At 40.9% G+C, this 19,034-nt stretch overlaps 3 protein-coding genes across 7 annotated transcripts; 2 read left to right on the top strand and 1 right to left on the bottom strand.

Moving 5' to 3' along the window:
* Positions 1–1,457: 1,457 nt before the first annotated feature.
* On the top strand, positions 1,458–8,016 carry bbs5 (Bardet-Biedl syndrome 5). Its single transcript, XM_004557692.3, has 12 exons — positions 1,458–1,652; positions 1,854–1,936; positions 2,185–2,250; positions 4,704–4,753; positions 5,063–5,190; positions 5,277–5,412; positions 5,792–5,887; positions 6,805–6,867; positions 6,981–7,115; positions 7,278–7,361; positions 7,597–7,620; positions 7,716–8,016. The coding sequence occupies exons 1-12, from the start codon at positions 1,591–1,593 to the stop codon at positions 7,815–7,817; spliced, it is 1,029 nt and encodes a 342-aa protein (XP_004557749.1). The 5' UTR covers positions 1,458–1,590; the 3' UTR covers positions 7,818–8,016.
* A 511-nt stretch (positions 8,017–8,527) lies between these two features.
* Positions 8,528–12,069, top strand: klhl41a (kelch-like family member 41a). Its single transcript, XM_004557693.5, has 6 exons — positions 8,528–9,728; positions 9,804–9,961; positions 10,045–10,152; positions 10,253–10,438; positions 11,542–11,688; positions 11,816–12,069. The coding sequence occupies exons 1-6, from the start codon at positions 8,643–8,645 to the stop codon at positions 11,925–11,927; spliced, it is 1,797 nt and encodes a 598-aa protein (XP_004557750.1). The 5' UTR covers positions 8,528–8,642; the 3' UTR covers positions 11,928–12,069.
* A 1,573-nt stretch (positions 12,070–13,642) lies between these two features.
* On the bottom strand, positions 13,643–18,473 carry fastkd1 (FAST kinase domains 1). Of its 5 annotated transcripts, none has more exons than XM_004557697.4 (16): positions 18,176–18,472; positions 17,891–18,074; positions 17,646–17,785; positions 17,500–17,568; positions 17,296–17,421; positions 16,808–17,206; positions 16,609–16,719; positions 16,329–16,460; positions 15,762–16,248; positions 15,565–15,679; positions 15,361–15,489; positions 15,132–15,263; positions 14,913–15,026; positions 14,268–14,412; positions 14,069–14,183; positions 13,643–13,949 (listed from the first exon to the last, which is right to left on the bottom strand). In XM_004557697.4, exons 2-16 carry the CDS (start codon positions 17,981–17,983, stop codon positions 13,866–13,868), a joined length of 2,391 nt encoding a protein of 796 aa, XP_004557754.1. In that variant the 5' UTR covers positions 17,984–18,074; positions 18,176–18,472; the 3' UTR covers positions 13,643–13,865. The 5 variants fall into 5 exon arrangements, with proteins under 5 accessions (XP_004557754.1, XP_004557753.1, XP_004557752.1 ...); XM_004557696.4 differs by having other exon boundaries at positions 17,646–18,074; positions 18,176–18,340; positions 18,422–18,451; XM_004557695.4 differs by having other exon boundaries at positions 17,646–18,074; positions 18,158–18,473.
* Positions 18,474–19,034: the final 561 nt, after the last annotated feature.

Genomic DNA, 19,034 nt, shown 5'->3' with positions numbered 1-19,034 from the left:
ACAATGGGCTGGGAGGTCAGTTCTTTAATCTTAATTATGCAAATCCTCATGACATTCTCATGAATTTTCTAAACACCAGGTCTCTGTGGCTTTTAAACCCCAAAACACGCTGCGCCAAAAATTGGTCCACCCCAAGGATCGGGTCCCCCAACACAAACAGAGTAACATAGTGTACGCTGTTAAGTGCCAGGAGGATTGCCAGGATTTATACATCGGGGAAATCAAACAACCTCTGGCGAAGCGGATGGCACAACACAGAAGAACTACCTCGTCAGGCCAGGATTCTGCAGTCTATTTACACCTACAGGCCAGTGGACACTCTTTCAATGATGAGGATGTACACATCCTGGACAGGGAGGAACACTGGTTTGAGCGCGGAGTCAAGGAGGCCATTTATGTGAAAAGGGAAAGACCATCTCTGATACTCTGTACATCTTTCGCCATCTTACAATGCTGTGATTGCAGCCATTCCCCAACTCTCTGTGAACGATACTCATGGCCATTGATCAGTTGTCTTTGATCAGTGGGTTTTGGTCAGTGGTTGTTGATCAATGGTCATGAGAATTGGCATAATTAAGATTAAGGAACTGACCTCCCAGCCCATTGTTCCTTCAGTGGGCTGGTTTCAGTCATTATGCAAATGTACTGTTTATAAGATCAGGGAAACCTGCAGTCAGCTGAGACTGAAGAAGTCACTTGGATGAGTGACGAAACCTTTCTCCCACAAAAAACTACGTCCAGATGAACAGAATAAACTTTTGGAGATCAGATCTTCTTGTAAAGATTGAGGTTTTCTGCAGTTTATTCATTTAAGTTATGTTGATTTGAGCAGTCTGTATATCTCAGGTGATTTTTAAAAACATTTTAATAATAAAATCAAAAAGGATGATTGTTTGCTTTGCATCTATTAACTTAAGCACTACAATTGTTTCCACTAATTCCATTTATGTTGATGTGTCTGCAGTAAAATAGGATAATGTCAGTTAGTGGAAACTGGTATAACTACCAATTGTATTTTGCCAGTTTGTGGATTCTGTACTGCCGTTGTATAAAATCCTAATCAGTAAAATTGAAAATCCAGAGCATATGATACCATAAACACACACGCAAATAGTATAGGTTTTCAAAAGTTTTCACAAAAATATTATCCCAATTTAAAATGTAAGCAACTCAACATTATAATTACATTATAATTTCAATATAAAGCTTTGTTGTTTTCCCCTGGTGTTGGTTGTTGTTTGTTTTGTTTTTGTTTTGTTTTAATTAGCACCGTCCTCCTTATCATACCTGCTTATAATAAAGCCCTGATTAGTAATCCAGCTAGGCTTAAATTTGAAGCATTTGGCACTATGGTTGAAATAAAACAAATATGGAGAAGAATTGGGGCCATTTTTGTCTGAAAATGGTTAGGGATCAAGTATTCGCCTTAAGCACGGATACACATTTTTGACCTTTCGGCTTGCCGTCTGTTGCCGTGGTGATTATGACGCTGGGATGGCTTTTTGAGATTAGCCTCTTTAGCTGGAATATCGACTGCAGAAGTACATCAAGCTTTACCGCAACGAGCTGTGGGGGTGATAACCTGCAGCCATGGCGTCTGTTTTAGATGCTCTGTGGGAAGACCGAGATGTTAGGTTTGACATCACTGTACAGTAAGTTAATTTGTCACCGCCCGTAGAGGCTAACTGGTTAATGGAGCTTAGCTAAGCTAATTGCCTAGCGTCATTATTTACACCGACACTGTGATGCGAGGTTTTCCTGATAAATATATTAAGTTTAAAGTGTTTTCGTTTTTGCGGTGGCTTTATATCGCACGCACTGAGTGCCAATATTGTAATCCATGCTGTTCATAGGCAGATGAAAACACGTCCTGGAGAGGTGCTCATAGACTGCCTGGACTCAATTGAAGATACGAAAGGAAACAACGGAGACCGAGGTGCTTTTGCTACCTTAGAGACTGCAAATATCTAGACCAGATTTTTTATAGTTTAATTTTTTTCTTTCTTTTCATTTTGAGTTTTTGACCTCAATTCCATTTCAGTGAGTTGTCCAGCGAGGGTTTACTCGTTACATTTGAGTTTTTTATTGCTTAACATTTTTAGTTTTCAGTCTAACGATGATAACCTTGATGCTGAGAGCTACTAACAAAAATAATAACGGATCATGGTGTTCACTTTTTTCCAGGACGGCTCTTGGTGACAAATTTGAGAATCATTTGGCACTCGTTGGCTCTGCCAAGAGTCAATTTGTGTAAGTACACCTGGATGCCTCCATTATTTGACTTTGTGTTGTATGCATTTTTTTTTAATCTATTTGAATTGTTTAGTTAAAAGTTTAGAAAGGATGAAGGGAGGGTCGCTATGAAGAGGATATAGAGTAGAAACACAGTTGGTCCAGATGACATACAGTGGGATGCAAAAGTTTGGGCAACCTTGTTAATAGTCATTATTTTCCTGCATAAATCGTTGGTTGTTACAATAAAAAATGTCAGTTAAATATATCATATAGGAGACACACACAGTGATATTTGAGAAGTGAAATTAAGTTTATTGGATTTACAGGAAGTGTGCAATAATTATTTAAACAAAATCAGGCAGGGGCATAAATTTGGGCACTGTTGGTAAATGGCCTGTATTTGTATAGCGCTTTTCTAGTCCCTAAGGACCCCAAAGGGCTTTACACAATCAGTCATCCACACACACTAGTGATGGCAAGCTACATTGTAGCCACAGCCACCCTGGGGCACACTGACAGAGGCGAGGCTGCCGGACACTGGCACCACCGGGCCTTCTGACCACCACCAGTAGGCAACGGGTGAAGTGTCTTGCCCAAGGACACAACGACCAAGACTGTCCAAGCCGGGGCTTGAACCAGCAACCTTCCGATTACAAGGCGAACTCCCAACTCTTGAGCCACGATCGCCCCGCCCTGTTGTCATTTTATTGATTCCAAAACCTTTATAACTAATTATTGGAACTAAAATCGGCTTGGTAAGCTCAGTGACCCCTGACCTACATACACAGGTGAATCCAATAATGAGAAAGAGTATTTAAGGGGGTCAATTGTAAGTTTCCCTGCTCTTTTAATTTTCTCTGAAGAGTAGCAACATGGGGGTTTCAAAACAACTCTCAAATGACCTGAAGACAAAGATTGTTCACCATCATGGTTTAGGGGAAGGATACAGAAAGCTGTCTCAGAGATGTAAGCTGTCTGTTTCCACAGTTAGGAACATATTGAGAAAATGGAAGACCACAGGCTCAGTTCAAGTTAAGGCTCGAAGTGGCAGACCAAGAAAAATCTCGGAAAGACAGAAGCGACGAATGGTGAGAACAGTCAGAGTCAACCCACAGACCAGCACCAAAGACCTACACCTACAACATCCTCTTGCAGCAGATGGAGTCACTGTGCATCGTTCAACCATTCGGCGCATTTTACACAGAGAGTGATGCAGAGGAAGCCTTTTCTCCGCCCACAGCACAAACTGAGCCGCTTGAGGTATGCTAAAGCACATTTGGACAAGCCAGCTTTATTCTGGAATAAGGTGCTGTGGACTGATGAAGCGAAAATTGAGTTATTTGGGCATAACAAGGGGCTGGGAATCTTGTTAAAGTTGGATTCCTCTCAGTATCAGCAGATTCTGGAGACCAATGTCCAGGAATCAGTGACAAAGCTGAAGCTGCGCCGGATCTTTCAGCAAGACAACGACCCGAAACACTGCTCAAAATCCTACGGGAAGCGTTTAGAGGCTGTAATTTCTGCAAAAGGCGGATCTACTAAATATTGATTTCATTTCTTTTTTTGTGGCGCCCAAATTTATGCACCTGCCTGATTTTGTTTAAACGATTATTGCACACTTTCTGTAAATCCAATAAACTTAGTTTCACTTCTCAAATATCACTGTGTGTGTCTCCTATATGATATATTTAACTGGCATTTTTTATCGTAACAACCAACGATTTATACAGGAAAATAATGACTATTAACAAGGTTGCCCAAACTTTTGCATCTCACTGTACCTGTGGAGGTATGGAGATGTCTCGTAGAGAGGGGAGTGAACTTTTTCACCAGATTTAAAACAATCATGGCAGATGGAGAAGAAGTGTACTGATAGAGATTTTTAAGAAAAAGGGTGACGTGCAGAGCTGTTATAACTACAGAAAGATAAAGTTTAGGATCCATACTATGAAGCTATGGGAAAGAGCTGTTGAAGCGGTTGCAATCAGTGACCTGCAGTATGGCTTCATGCTCAGAAAGAACAATAGTGATGTGATGTTAGCTTTGAGAGTGTTGATGGAGAAGGTCAATATAAGTTGTTCTTTGTTGTTTTGGATCAAGAGAAAATATATGATAGGTTGGCCAGAGAAGAACTGTGCTACTGCTTATAGGAAGTCAGGATTGACAAAGTACGAGGACAGTGAGACAGTGGTGAGTTGTACGTTACGAGTCAGAGATTGTATATGTGTGGGAATGAAAAAGGTGACAGGTTTAACAGTGAAGCAGCAGTAGTGAACGTGGATAAGTTTAACTACCTGGGGTCAACCATCCATAGTGATGTACGTTCCACAGGAGAGGAGAAGAAGAGAGTGCAGAAGAGTGAAAGGGAAGGTTTGCAAGATGTCAGTGAGACCTGATATGATTTATGGTTTAGAGACACAGGCAGTGACAAACAGACAGGGGGCTGAAGTTTTTCTTTTTTGTTTCAGCTGTAGGTTACAACACCATCATTAACATCACAACAAGGACAGCCAACTCAGTAAGTAAACTCGTTTTACCTGTGCATTTTGTTTCTGTTTTTAAACTATTTGTTCAGAATGTTTTTACACTTCCTCACATCAAAAATATTTAATTTCATTAACACTTCTTAACTGATGCACCTTAAGTGTGCCAACAGGTTTTTTTTTTATCCATTATTCACATAAAGTGGACAAATGTCAAACCTGTAGGACAAATTACGGCAGCATTGTTTTTTTGTTGTTGTTGTTTTTTGGGGTTTTTTTTGATGTGCTAAGAATTAAAGTGTATAAAAGTGTTGGTAATTTAGGAAGTAATTACTCTCTTCCAGAAATTAAGAGGTCAAACTGAAGCTCTCTACATCTTGACCAAGTCCAACAACACGAGATTTGAGTTTATTTTTACAAATGTGGTTCCAGGAAGTCCGAGGCTTTTCACCTCTGTCATCGCTGTCCACAGGTAAAACAGCACTGAGGGAGTTTTTAAATTATCTATCAAACATACATCTTTCTCATTGTTTTAAAATGTGACTTGTGTTGTTACAGAGCCTATGAGACTTCCAAAATGTACCGGGACCTGAAACTGCGAGCTGCACTGATTCAAAATAAGCAGCTTAGACTCCTGCCCCGCGAGCAAGTGTATGATAAAATTAATGGAGTCTGGAATTTATCCAGCGATCAGGTACTAGTGTGACTTTTAAAATATTTGTTTAGTGTTTCTCAGATAATATGCATGCACAGACTAAAATTGAACAAGTTACCACACTGTTTTAAAGAAGTATTTACAGGCGATTGAGATGTTTTTGTGAAGAGCTGTTTGATTGATTTTATTTAATTCCAATACATATCCCAAACCAATAAATATCACAGACAAACACATGTAAGCATATTAGTGTGCGTGCAGTAAGTACCAGAAACGCAAAGATCAACTTATTTCCATTGTTTGTTTGTTTTAAGCAGTTCACATTTAAATTATGACAGTTAAAAAAATGTGAAAACATATTATAGAAAATAATCTCTAAATATGTGAAAGTGAGTTTCCTTTGATGACGCTGTTTTAGGGTAACCTTGGAACCTTTTTCATTACCAATGTTCGGATTGTGTGGCACGCAAACATGAATGAGAGCTTCAACGTCAGCATTCCTTACCTCCAGATTGTAAGTACAGTCAAGGTCCTTCTAGAAGCAATTGTTACCACTTGGCAAACATCTTGGCAAAAACTACAGTGTAGGCAATTGTTTCTGCAGTTAATTTAAAGTATCTTTCTAAATAAATAGGAGAAGAACTGTTTGATTATCATGTCAGTGATCACTGAGATACAATAAATACAGAATCGCAACTGAAATCTGATTAAATCTGCTTTAAAAGTTTGACGCTCTGATTGTTAGATTTCTGTTACACACATTACACAACATTATAGTTTAATTCCTAGTTCAACCCAGTTTGCCTACATCTTATCAGAGCATATCATGTGAATGGACACAGTCAGCCAGGAACAAATAATAAGTACACTTATCTGTATCTTTACCTTCGTTAGGCGTGGATATGATTGCCACCACATGATTAAAATTGTCCTGAACACGATTGGCTCACATATTTCCCAAATAGAACTATATGATTTTTATTCAGGGAAATGTTTCTCTCATAAAATGTTTCTAGTAAAGCTCGAACAATCAGTCATTGTCTGTAAATGCATTTTATGTGTTTACGATTATAAAACACACTCAGTAGCCACTTTGTTAGGTACATCTCATCAAGTGTAGTCCATAAGAGCACATTTGGGTTGTGGTGGAACTGGAGATTCTCATCACGGACATGCCGCTGACAAATTTGCTGCAACTGTGTGATGATGTTGTGTCAATATAAACCAAAATCTGTGAGCAATGTTTCCAGCATCTTATTGAATCTATGCTACAAAGAATTAAAGCAGTTTCCACCGGTACTTGCAAGATATACCTAATAAAGTGGTCTGCCACATAAATCAGAAGTCTTATTATTTGTTTCTCTTATGAAGTAATGTGTCCTGTTCAATGCAGATCAGGATGGTGTATAACATATTTTATTTCCTCTCAAGTGGTCTATCAGAATAAGAGACTCAAAGTTTGGCCTGGCGCTGGTGATAGAGAGCTCACGCCAGGTAACTTCTATGCAATGTCATTTACAGTCTTCTGATATAATTCTATTATTGGGACTTTCTTCTTTAGTTTTTGGTCTTCTAATATACCAAAATATCCACTTTGTGATTTTTAGAGTGGTGGGTACGTGCTTGGGTTTAAGATTGACCCAGTGGAAAAACTCCAAGATGCACTCAAAGAAATCAACTCCTTGCATAAAGTGTACTCTGCTAACCCCATCTTTGGAGTGGATTATGAAATGGAAGAAAAGGTAGGCATACATACACAATATAAGAATCACAAACTCAAAAATAGCCTGCAAGTCTATTTTTGAGTTCACAGCTGTTAAGGAGATATTTTAATGTAGCTGGCTTTCCCGGCTCTTCAGCTGATCGTGTTGTCATAGCACTGTTTGTCCTAACAACGATTTCAGCCGCAGCCTTTGGAAGAGCTCACAGTGGAACAGCCTCCCGATGACGTGGAAATTGAGCCCGATGAGCAGACCGATGCATTTACTGTGAGTGTGCCTGCTGGCAACCCTTACACTCATCACTCGTCTGGGAATCAAAGGTTTAGCTTTCACACTCTCAGAATAGCTATTAGCTAATATCCTCCAGCATAATGAACAAACATGAATTTATGTTGCCTGGCGCTCGTGTCTGGGAGTCATCAACTATTTACTACAAGCAGAATGCTTTATTTTAATTTACATTAGCTTTTTTAACTACATGTGTTCATGTGTTTGGTTGCAGGCCTACTTTGCAGATGGCAATAAGGTAAAATCTCAATATATATAATAATACAATCATGACAGCTTGCTATAAAACTTAAAAAGTGCTATAAACCTGATTTCTGTTTTGTTTTCCCAAAGCAACAAGACCGTGAGCCGGTTTTCTCTGAGGAGCTCGGCCTCGCCATTGAAAAGCTAAAGGACGGCTTCACTCTTCAAGGGCTGTGGGAAGTAATGAGCTGAGATAACATCAAACACATGTACATATTTTATGTAGTTGTTCTGCTTGTATAGACAATATTGCTTATAGCTCTGGTTAAAAGATGTACAGTTTTGCTGAGTGCAGTTTCCTAAAAAAGAAAAGTAAATTGTGACGTTTACTATATAAAACATTTTCTTGTAGTGAACTTGAATGTAATATAAATAAAGATATTCAAACAGATGGTGGAAAGTAAATTTTTTGATGTCTTTATATCTTTTGTAGCTACTGTGTGTGTAAGGGACACAATGGTCTGAGAACAGGCCTTGAGCTCTTGTGGCTGCAGCTGTTCGCTGACCCCCGGCTGCTTGTTTGGTAACTCCTGTGGAAATGCCTCACACACCGACACGGGCTTGCACACTGTAGCGTAGAAGTCATTACTATCACTGAATTCTGACTCACTCCACATGTAGACGTCCCTGCTCACAGCTGTGGTATAGATGCCAGCTGTTTGTGTAAACCTGCAGAGCACTGGATTGCACTGTGGTGCCACTGTGTTTAAAAGGTGTTTTGTGTGGATGATTCAAAAGTGAATAAAATAAGGAGATGATGTGTTTTTCTGTTTGGTACAACAATGTTGTTACTAATCTTTCGGGGTGACGAGGCACATCAGTTGCTTTTACTCCATGACAGCTGTGTGAGCGCACTGCTTTGGCCAACCTGAATTCTTCATGGATGGGGTGTTTGGCTATATTTAGAGGGGCACAGTTATATTGAACTGGCTTCAGACCTGCCTGTCTATAGTTCTGTCTTCACCAGCAAGGACGGTCAGTTTTCCCTTACTTCAATCTACTTCCTGTCCCACAAGAATGGATCCCCAAGGTTTGAGGGAAGATCTTCGTCTGTTTCAGAGCACTTTGCTCCAGGATGGGCTCAAGGAGCTTCTCAATGAGAATAAATTGATTGACTGTATCCTAAAGGTCGGAGACAGAAGCATCCCCTGCCATCGGCTCATTATGGCAGCATGCAGTCCTTATTTCCGGGAGCTCTACTTTTCAGAGGATGGTAAGGAATCAAGCCAAAAAGAGGTTGTTCTTGAGAACCTTGACCCCAATATTATGGAGGTGATTGTGAATTACATGTACTCAGCAGAGATTGACATCAACGATGACAACGTGCAGGATATTCTGACTGCTGCCAATCGCTTCCAGATTCCCTCAGTGTTCACAGTTTGTGTGAATTATCTCCAGAAAAGGCTGAACAAGAAAAGCTGCCTTGCCATCTACAGACTGGGACTGATGCTGAATTGTGCCAGATTGGCAATGGCGGCTCGAGATTACGTCGCAGATCACTTTGAAACCATAGCCAAGGATGATGATTTCTTGGGGCTTGCTCCACCTGAACTCTTTGCCATTATCGGAGCAGATGCGCTCAATGTGGAAAAGGAAGAAGCGGTGTTCGAGTGTCTCATGAGGTGGATCAGAAAGGACAAGGACAAACGTGTGAAGTCTTTGGTGGAGGCCTTTGACTTCATCCGTTTCCGACTGCTGCCGGAGAAGTACTTCAAGGAGAAAGTGGAGAAAGATGACCTCGTCAAGGCTGATCCTGAGCTCCAGAAAAAAATCAAAATCATCAAGGAAGCCTTTGCGGGGAAGCTACCTGAGAAGAAAAAGGGGCAAGATGCAGAGGAAGGAGAGGAGGGGAAGCTGCCTGGTTACCTGAATGATAACCGCAGATATGGCATGTATGGCAGAGATGTGGTTCTGATGATTAACGACACAGCTGCGGTGGCCTACGATGTCCAGGAAAATGAATGTTTTCTGGCAGCAATGGCTGAGCAAATCCCCAAAAACCACGTCAGTCTGACAACAAAGAAGAACAACCTGTATGTGCTGGGAGGACTGTTTGTGGATGAGGACGAGAAAGAGAATACCCTGCAGTGTTACTTCTACCAGGTAGAAAGTGCTCCTTTAATTCATATTAAAGCAACAATTTGAATCTTTTTCTTAATCTGAAATCATTGTTTGCAGTTGGACAGTCTTGCTGCTGAATGGATCGCTCTGCCACCCATGCCCTCCCCCAGGTGTCTCTTTGCTATGGGTGAATTTGAGAATCTCATCTTTGCTGTAGCAGGAAAAGATTTACAGACCAACGAGTCTCACGACACCGTCATGTGCTATGACACCGAGTAAGTTCAACACATTTTACAAAAGCCTTGCTTCACGGTTCTGCATTGAACATTTCCTATTCCCTTATTATCTGCGTCAACAGAAAAATGAAATGGACAGAAACAAAAAAGTTGCCCTTAAAAATCCACGGCCACTGTGTGGTCTCTGAGAACGGGCTGGTATACTGCATTGGAGGAAAAACCGATGAGAAGTAAGGCTGCAAATACCCCAAATATTTACACGTTAAGTCAAACCACGATTTTCACATGTTATTAACTCTTCCCTGGAATCGTTTCTGTCTGTTAATAAAGTAAAGCAATCAATAAGATGTTTGCATACAACCACAAGAAGTCAGAGTGGAAAGAGGTCGCTGCCATGAAGACACCCAGATCCATGTTTGGCGCTGTTATCCACAAAGGAAGGATCATTGTTGCTGGAGGTGTCAATGAAGAAGGCCTGACAGCTGTGTGTGAAGCCTATGACTTTGGGACCAACAAGTAGGTGCTGCTAATATAAACCATACAAGTTCCCTTTTTTAAACCAGATTTAGATTTTCTGATTTGTAGAAGATATAGATACTGTTAAAAACATAAAAATAGATTCACTAAAAACTGTTTTCACACTACCATTAAAAGGTTTTACACAACCCCCCATTTTTTTCTGTTTTTAAATCAAACATGAGCAGCCAATGTCCAGGAGACAATATTAAACAGTACAAAGGTGAGCGGTAATCCAACTGGAGTAATCTAACTGGAGTAAATAATGATTATTGACAAACTAAAGATTCAGGGCAAAGTCAAAAACTGAAAAGCCCTTCATTTTCATGGAGAAATGGGGCCTGTCATTAAATTAAATTCAGTTGTATTTATATAGTGCTAATTCACAACAACCGTCCCTTCGAGGTGTCTCTCGTAGATTAAGAAAATGATGAAGTTACAATAAAGTAATTTAAGCCTTGTTCACACAACAGAGGCAATGCTGGAGAAACCTGTGTTACTACACCCTCTGATGCCCTGTAAAGGCATTACCTCTGCAGGAAGTAGAACTTTATTTTGATATTAGAATGATTAGAAACATTAGACTGCAAGATAATAACCCCTAAACATTAAAAGAACTGCATGGTTGACTAAAAATGATGGACAACCAGCACTATCTCTGAAAATAACCCCCCTTGGAAGTGTTCTTTTATGAACTGGACAGTAAGATGAAAGGATTTGGTTTCCCTGGGACAAACTGCAGTAGGGTCTTTAATGCTCTTGGCAGATTGTTGTGGAGCTTACCCCAGCTGTCACTCGTTGAGAGGTGGGTGCACCCTGGATAAGTCACCTATTTATCACAGGGCTAATACAGAGAGACAAACTTTTCAGAATACATCTACAACCAATTTAGAATCACCAACTAACCTAACATGCATGTTTCTGGGCTGTGTGAGGAAGCAAGGACTTTGCAGACATGACACGAGTGGTATCTGAAAAAAGCGTTTTGATGAGAGAAAAGGCATTCTGTAAGGCCTACAAAGCTCATTTTTAAATAGATCTTTCAGGAAATTAAAAGCACACAGGAATTGCTTCATGTTACATTTATGTGCATCTTCTTGCAGGTGGACACCATTTACAGATTTTCCACAGGAGAGGAGCTCAATCAACCTGGTGAGCTGTGGCGGACTGCTGTATGCTGTAGGAGGCTTTGCTATGGTGGAGAATGAGAACAAAGAGTGTACACCCTCTGAAGTCATTGACATCTGGCAGTATGTTTTTTATTTTACTTTTGCATTATGTATTACAGTTTTCTACATGATATTTATTTTATTTCGGGGGGATAAAATATTTTAATTCATTTATACTTATTTTGACTCTTTTTTTTTTTTTTAATAGATATGAAGATGACAAGAAACAGTGGACTGGCATGATCAAAGAGATGCGTTATGCAGCCGGAGCCTCGTGTGTCTCTATGCGCCTGAATGCAGCCAGAATGCCCAAACTGTAACAACACATCATGCATGTTCACTGTTACTGATGCAGGATAGAGAATACTCTGTACATGTTTTTATTCAGCAGGTTATTTTTCTCATTTTCACACATGCCTGCCCTTCTTTAATAAAATGTACCATCATGTTATAAAGTTTTAATGACCGAGTGCTACTTTAGGCTGCCAGCATGTGATTAGAGTCCACACAGAAAAATGGTTTCATTACTCTACGCGTACCTGATTTCAGTTCTCATACATAGTGTCCATGTTGAAAGAAATCTCCGTCCCGGGTTTCTCCGTGGATCGGGTTTCCTCCAAGGCGTGAGCACCGATAAGCAGAGTTTTGTCCTTTCCTTATAAGATTCCTAATTATTCAAAGTAACGCTCAGGTATGCCGTTCAGCTGGGTTAGTTACGACGTCGGGAGCAGTTAGGAGAACAAAATGATACAGAGACTGTTCAGGTTGCTCTCCCACAATCAACTCAAAGGTTTATTCAGTATACAACAGTTTATATAGAGGAAAAAAAGGTTCGTGTGTCAGCAGGTTCTCAGTTCAAACCGGTACAGACCAAATAAGGAAACGTCTTCCTGCCTTCTGAGCAAAGAAGTATCCTTTGTGTAGTTTATCAGTTCAGCTACAATTTATGATCATCCCAGCAAAATACACTCCTAGACATAGAATACAGAGTTCTTTCATTAGTGAATTCTGAAACAAACCACCTGGCCTTTAACAAGCTCTTTTCTAAAGGATAAGGAAGGGAGGATGGGAGTAAGGAAGTGGTCTCGTCTCTGTGGTATTTTCGACCTTGGGGTACCAGCCTGTGAGTCTTACACATTAATTCTTGGGTCACAGAGAAAGAGAAAAACAACTAGTAAATGGGCCTTATTGAGTAACAGTTTTCCTGTATAATATCACTATAAAACAATATCCTGTAAATGCTACCATGGTATCAAAATATCACAACACATGTGTACCTCCAAACCTTCTCTAGCAGAGCTTCTACTTTTAGAAGTCTTGCACAAAATCCTTTCTCTAGATTTCTATTTTGGGTAAAAGGAAGAAGCAGCAAGGGGCAAAATCTGGTTCTGTGACACTGGAACACATTATTTGTGCATTAGTCTTTGATGTGACTCTTCCACTGAAAGCTGCTGTTTGTTGCCTCATCATCCTCAACATTTGCAGAGAGCCCATGAAAGCACATAGAGGAATAAAAAAAGGATAGCCGTGCTGAAAGTGATCTTGAAGAGTAGATCAGTGTTTAAACTTTTTTAAGTGAATCTCATTTTAATTGTGGATGATTAAATTATGTACTAGTGCATTTTACTGTGCTCATGGACCACAATCTGAGAACCCTCGCTCTATAGCACATCTGAGAATTCCCCAACACATGGTTTTCTTTTATAGTATTGAAATCAGTCACAAATATACCATGGCTCTTTGGTATTTTAGACACGGTGTTTTAAGAGGTCAACATCATGTATGCAGAAAAATAAAAGCAACTTTAAAAAAAAAAAAAAATCTAAATACTGTTGGATGTGTGATCCCCTGATAGCAAAAACTCAGGATTCCACTCTTGTGTGGCCCTGTGCAATCTGACACGTGTCAGCATAAACATATAATGATGCATTAAAACACTAGTTCTAAGTAACAGATATGCAATGATGTTTAAAAGCTGGACAGTCATTTTTTGCAAAAGTTCACTGATCTAAATATTGAAAATATAAAGCACAAATACAATTTTTCAGATTTTATTTAGAAAAAATCTTATTAATTACAAAAGCACATAATACACAATCTCATTTAAGGTGAATGAGGTAGACTCATGTCAACTTTAGACTATAATTAAATATGTGGGGATTTTCTGTGCTGCGTGTTCAGTCACAGAAACTCCGACTTCGGTGCTGAAAGCAACATTTCAATCATGATTTTATAAATAAGGGCTTTCGGGAGGAACGCTATCTGAATATCTTCTTTTTTAGATATTCCTTCCAGGCATCCTGTGTTGAAAGCTCCATAGAGTTCCATTCAAAGTGAGGGATCTGCGAAACCGAAACATCACCAATTACTGCACAGCAGGTGTATTGTAATATTGCTAGTATTTAAACTGGATGTAGTTAGAGAACGACATTTAACATCAACCAGAGTAAAACTGTCTCACCTGAACAACACGGTATCCCAGAATTTCAAGGTGTCTCTTTCTCATCAGGGCTTCACCTTTCATGTGATGAGTGTTTTTGCAGAAGTACTTTGAATCAAGAAAGTCCACAGCGACACTGAGAAAAAGGCAAAGTGAGGATGTCAACATACTAAGTATCCTTGATCTGTGTAAATACAAGTACATATAAGGATCTCCATACCGCTGAGCTCCAGTTGGAAGCTCATCCCTGATGTTTTCCAGTGAGCTTGTGTCCCAGTGAACTTTTCCTCTGTCTGAGATCTGCAGTGTGCTTGGCTCGATGTAGGACAGCGGCTTCAAGTGTTTGTCCAGTTTGCATTCAAAGTCTGGAAAAAGACAAAGTGACGTGTCGCGTTTTTAAAAATGAGACTGCGTGACAACATCATGTGCAGAGCTCCTCGAGAAAGAAGGAAATCTGGATCAGGATTTGTTTATGGTATTTTCCTGAGAAAGTAGTTATCAACTTGCGAAGTTAACCCTCCCCCATGTTCATAAGAAAGGGGTGGCACTGGCAGCATCGGACCAATCACAATTACTGGCGAGTGTACTGGCAACAGAACAACTGATTATTAACCCTTAAGTTATCTGGATATGACAAAATCCTCCTTTGTAGTAACAGACCCTGTGGTGCTGATTGAAGACTGCTTCCTACCATGTGTCATATGCATGTCGTTTCAGGACCAGAAATTTAATATAACTATATGAAAGGCTTTTAATTAGGAGTTAAACTGATAATATTTGAACTGAATCAGTCCATTCAATACATTTAAAGACTTTTACAAAAGAAAAACAGTGTAAGAAAATACGGTCACCTCATATTACTCACCTATGGTGTAAAAATATGGCGTAACAACTGCCATTTGAACACAATTAAGGCCTCCAAGAACTTCACCCAGCATTTTGTGGATCTGCTGCTGCACAGGACTCACAGAGCCATTCCCTAAAAACAAACAACTCCCATGTAACTGATATAGCATTAAGTTGCAGCAGTTTTAAACCAAGCCTACATAAAAAGAGAAAATTTGATTTCAGGGCATCCTCTTACCTTTCCTATGCAACTGCTGGCAGTAGCGCTCATGAAACCAAGGCACCTGGTACTCCGGACACTCGAGACACACGGCACGGTTGAGCTCCATGAGCCGCAGTCGTGTCCGCATGTTGAGCGCATCGGGCAGGGCTGGAGGAAGCAATATAAACACTTATATTAGTCCCATCAGATTTCACTATGGAAGCTGTGGCACAGATGCTCAAATTTAAGGAAACTGGCAGCTTACTTTCCAGTTGTGAATCCAGCTTTCCCAGAAAGTCTATGCTGAAAATTGCTCTGATCAGTTCCTCGGGAAAATGGTCAGCTACAGCCAAGGAGTATGCCAGGAGGACCAGCAGATGTGGGTCAAAGGAGCCTACAAGTACATACAGTGAGTGTAAGCCTAAAAATAAGAAAGAAAAATTATCTGCAATCACACATAATAACTTACTGAGATGAGGAGTGAAGCGTTTAATACAAGCATCATACAGCTCGTCTACTTGTGGAGGGTCATAGTTAAGGACAGAAAAGGGGAGGAGTGTGGCGTATGTTGCTGAGTAGTGAATCTTAAAAAAAGAGACATGAAGAATAGAGGATGTCAGTATGCAGTATTTAACATAGTGATCCAATGAATGTCTCTTGAAGCACCTTATGGATGTGTTCAACAGTCACACTGGCGATTCGGTCCATCAGAGGAGGGCTGAGATGATTTATCCTGGTTAGGAAGAAGGCCAGTTCGGAGACGTTGGTCCAGTTTATTTGGTCGATCATCCTCTGCAGCGTGATCATGGTTTCGTCCAGCAGCATTTCCTCAAACCACTCCCCCGAGACGTACTTGAGCTCGTCCAGCAGTAAGTCCAGCCGGTCGGCTGTTTGCAGCCTCTCGTGCCCGCAGCGGTTCAACGTCTGCAGCAGACGCACGTACTTGCTGTGAGTGTTGTGGCGGTAGGACTGATCGTTGCGCACCCACTTGGCCACGGCAAAAGAAATGGTGTTAAGCTCGCTGAGATTACACTGCTCCACTACCGCGTCTACCCGAGAGACCACGGCCTCCTCGAGTCGCGGACAGGGCAGCATGGAGAGCACACGGGTCAGCATGGTCACTTCGTACGGGAAGACGCTGTGCTCCAAAAACCTGAGAGACAGAAGGGCGTCAGTCTGCATTTTATCCAAATAAACTGTGAAGCAGCAGTTGCGCCTTTGGCAGACACTTACTTGATCAAAATGTTTCTCAGTGTGGCGAAGAGCTCGGGGTTTTGATACTGCAACAGAAAAAGGGCTTGTGTGATTCTGGCCACCTCCACTGACTTGTAGAGGTGAAGGTTTCTCTGGATTACCGATGCAATTCTGAAAAATGATTAGTTATAGTTACTGATTATCTCTACTGTCAGGCTACAAAGGCTCTGATCCAGGAACTGATTATAAGGCACACCACACACAAGGTGAAGACAACACCAGGCATACTGTAACAGGTGGTAACACATAAACAACTCACTTGTTCATTAAGCTAAGGTTCCTGCTCTGAATCTCTTCTAGTGCTTCAGCTACAGCCAGTGCCTGCTGTGCATTGAGCTCATCCGCCAACAAGAGGGCAGTGTTCTCCAACCTGTAAAGAATCAAAGTGGATATCAGGTCAGTGGGAACTGCTTTAAAGAGATTTCCCCTCATATCACGCTACTGATAATGAAACAAACCTTTCTCTGATCTCTGGAGTGGCCATAGGGGCCAGAGCAACAAACAGTTTGGTGAAGGAGAAAGGATCGATGCTCGAGTCGATCAGCTCGGTCAGCTTTTGTTTAGCAGCTAGCCTGAAGTCACAGTTGTTGAACTGCAGTGACTGATACAGCCCTAGGATGATGCTGAGATTCTCTGCATCCAGTCTGGGGATGTTACGCAGGAAGATCTCATTGCACCTCTCCAGCAGCGGTCTGTGAATGTACTTGATGTTGCGCAGAAACTGCACCATTCGTCGCGGGATGTTGTAATTCGAGGGATCCGTGGTGTGCAGCAGGTGATCGGCTCTGCTGATGAGAGCGTCCCGCAGCTGGGGAGACACCAGGGATGACACGCTGATCATCAGAGCAGTCAGGATCCTGAAACATAATAAAGCCGGGGGGAGTGACGACACAACAAGAGGTGGTTAGATTCAAAACACTGATAAATCATGGGTCGCCCAACAAACCTGGCATCATCAATAGTTGGCAGCCTCTCATTCACAATGCTGGTTATGCGGCCCATTAGAGGACTGTGCTGAAGGTGCTGATCATTTAAGCAGACAGCAAATTTGGACAGAGAAGCCATTGGAAACCTGCAAAAAAGTAAATCATGACTGTGTTTTAACCATTACACAATTTTCTTTTTTTTAAATTAGCCAACATTTTCTTACCGGTCTATTCTTAGCCATGCTTCTGAAACCAGTTGCTGAATAAGAGAGTCATGTGGCTCCATATTCAGCCTATTAGAAGGAAAGCATGCATGTTAACCTTTGCAGTCATATAAACTGAATACACTGGATAATGTGTGACCATGTACCTAAGAAAAGCGTAGAGGATATCGATCAACATGAAGTCATCCATGAGATCTATTTTGTTTTCTGCCAAAACCCGAAGAGTCAGGAACTGTTGGTGACTCTTGATGAGGTCCACAGTCCGGAGCATCTCCGGTCTCTCCTTCTGAAATTGCCACAGCAACCGCACAGCATAGTTCACGTGGTCCACTGTGAGCTTAGCCTTGTTCTTGCCCACTACATCAAACACATGGTTTTCAGCAGAGCACACCTGCAGCTGCTCCAGCACCTGGTCTCTGGTCACCGCCCCTCCATGAAGGAGCCTACGGAGGCAGGAGTTCACAGATCGGAGGCGAAACATCATCGCAGGCTTGGGCTCAGCTCTTCATTGTACCTGTGTCCACTGCTCTGACCTCCTCAAAGTGAGCTGAGATCAAACCCCACACAGTTACAGTCTGGAGGGATGAAAACAACCTGCATGACATGGTCTGCGAAAACACAAAAACATTTCAAACTATGCTCAGAAACAAACACTGACTCGGGATGAGGGGCTGACCTCTTTAACCAAGAAGCTGGTGAAGAAACTGTCCGCTCGGAGGCTTTCTACTGGTAACCACTGGACTGAAGTGGAGGCTGCTGCCTCACGTGTTTAGAGAAGCAATCACCTAAACCCCCCAACAACCTCGGACTTGCCCTTACAGCTGCATTCTTGCCTAGATTTCTGTGTATAATCGAGATTCGTGCATCACATATCTTAATACAAAAAGGTAATAAAAACGGCTCAAAGTCAAATTTACCCTACATGTGTGCGCTGAAGTTTTACTTCCGTAGCAGTGACATAAGGCAATGAGTGTTTATTAAACCCTGGATTAGGGCTTTCAGGCAGTGGCTCGTTCAGGTTTATATATTTAAATGATTTCTTGCAAATTAATCAATCAATCAATAGAAAAAGGTAAAATATGATAAAACATATTTTGTTTTATTTTATGAAAGTTTGTTTCTGGTGATGGAAAAAAAACTTTACCCAGGCAAAGCTTTGTCGAAGTTTTGACTTAATGTGTCAAAATCCTTGTTACTTTTGAGTGAATTAAAATGTTGAAATGCTTAAATGCTCAAAATTTATAGTTATCCAATCGAAATTTGAAGATGCTAAACCGTAATTGTGTCTTATGAATAAAATAAACAGTAGCAGAAAGAGCTTCTAAATTGTTAATTATTTGTTAGTCATTCAAAATGTTACTTGTTTACAGTAACCAAAACATTGAACCGACCGTATAACAAAGTAGCTCAAATAAAGTAGAATTGCTCAGTAACATAAAATACAATATAACAAGACAAAATTGCGCAATAAACTATGGATATGAAGTGGTCGCAATTTTTAGCAACATGAAACGGCAAATGTAACTGGTTTTATG

This window comes from Maylandia zebra, linkage group LG16, assembly GCF_041146795.1.
Source record: "Maylandia zebra isolate NMK-2024a linkage group LG16, Mzebra_GT3a, whole genome shotgun sequence".
NCBI lineage: Eukaryota > Metazoa > Chordata > Actinopteri > Cichliformes > Cichlidae > Maylandia > Maylandia zebra.
Note: the sequence above shows the minus strand (reverse complement) of the source record. Positions and strands in the feature narration are given on the sequence as shown.

Coding starts and splice junctions, on each gene's coding strand:
- klhl41a (XM_004557693.5), top strand. CDS start 8,643: ATGGATCCCCAAGGTTTGAGGGAAGATCTTCGTCTGTTTCAGAGCACT. Junction 9,729..9,803: donor TGCAGTGTTACTTCTACCAG/GTAGAAAGTGCT, acceptor CATTGTTTGCAG/TTGGACAGTCTTGCTGCTGA. Junction 9,962..10,044: donor GTCATGTGCTATGACACCGA/GTAAGTTCAACA, acceptor CTGCGTCAACAG/AAAAATGAAATGGACAGAAA.
- bbs5 (XM_004557692.3), top strand. CDS start 1,591: ATGGCGTCTGTTTTAGATGCTCTGTGGGAAGACCGAGATGTTAGGTTT. Junction 5,191..5,276: donor TCTGTCATCGCTGTCCACAG/GTAAAACAGCAC, acceptor GTGTTGTTACAG/AGCCTATGAGACTTCCAAAA. Junction 7,362..7,596: donor AGCAGACCGATGCATTTACT/GTGAGTGTGCCT, acceptor GTTTGGTTGCAG/GCCTACTTTGCAGATGGCAA.
- fastkd1 (XM_004557695.4), bottom strand. CDS start 17,983: ATGATGTTTCGCCTCCGATCTGTGAACTCCTGCCTCCGTAGGCTCCTT. Junction 16,249..16,328: donor CTGAGAAACATTTTGATCAA/GTAAGTGTCTGC, acceptor TCTGTCTCTCAG/GTTTTTGGAGCACAGCGTCT. Junction 14,413..14,912: donor GCCATATTTTTACACCATAG/GTGAGTAATATG, acceptor GTCTTTTTCCAG/ACTTTGAATGCAAACTGGAC.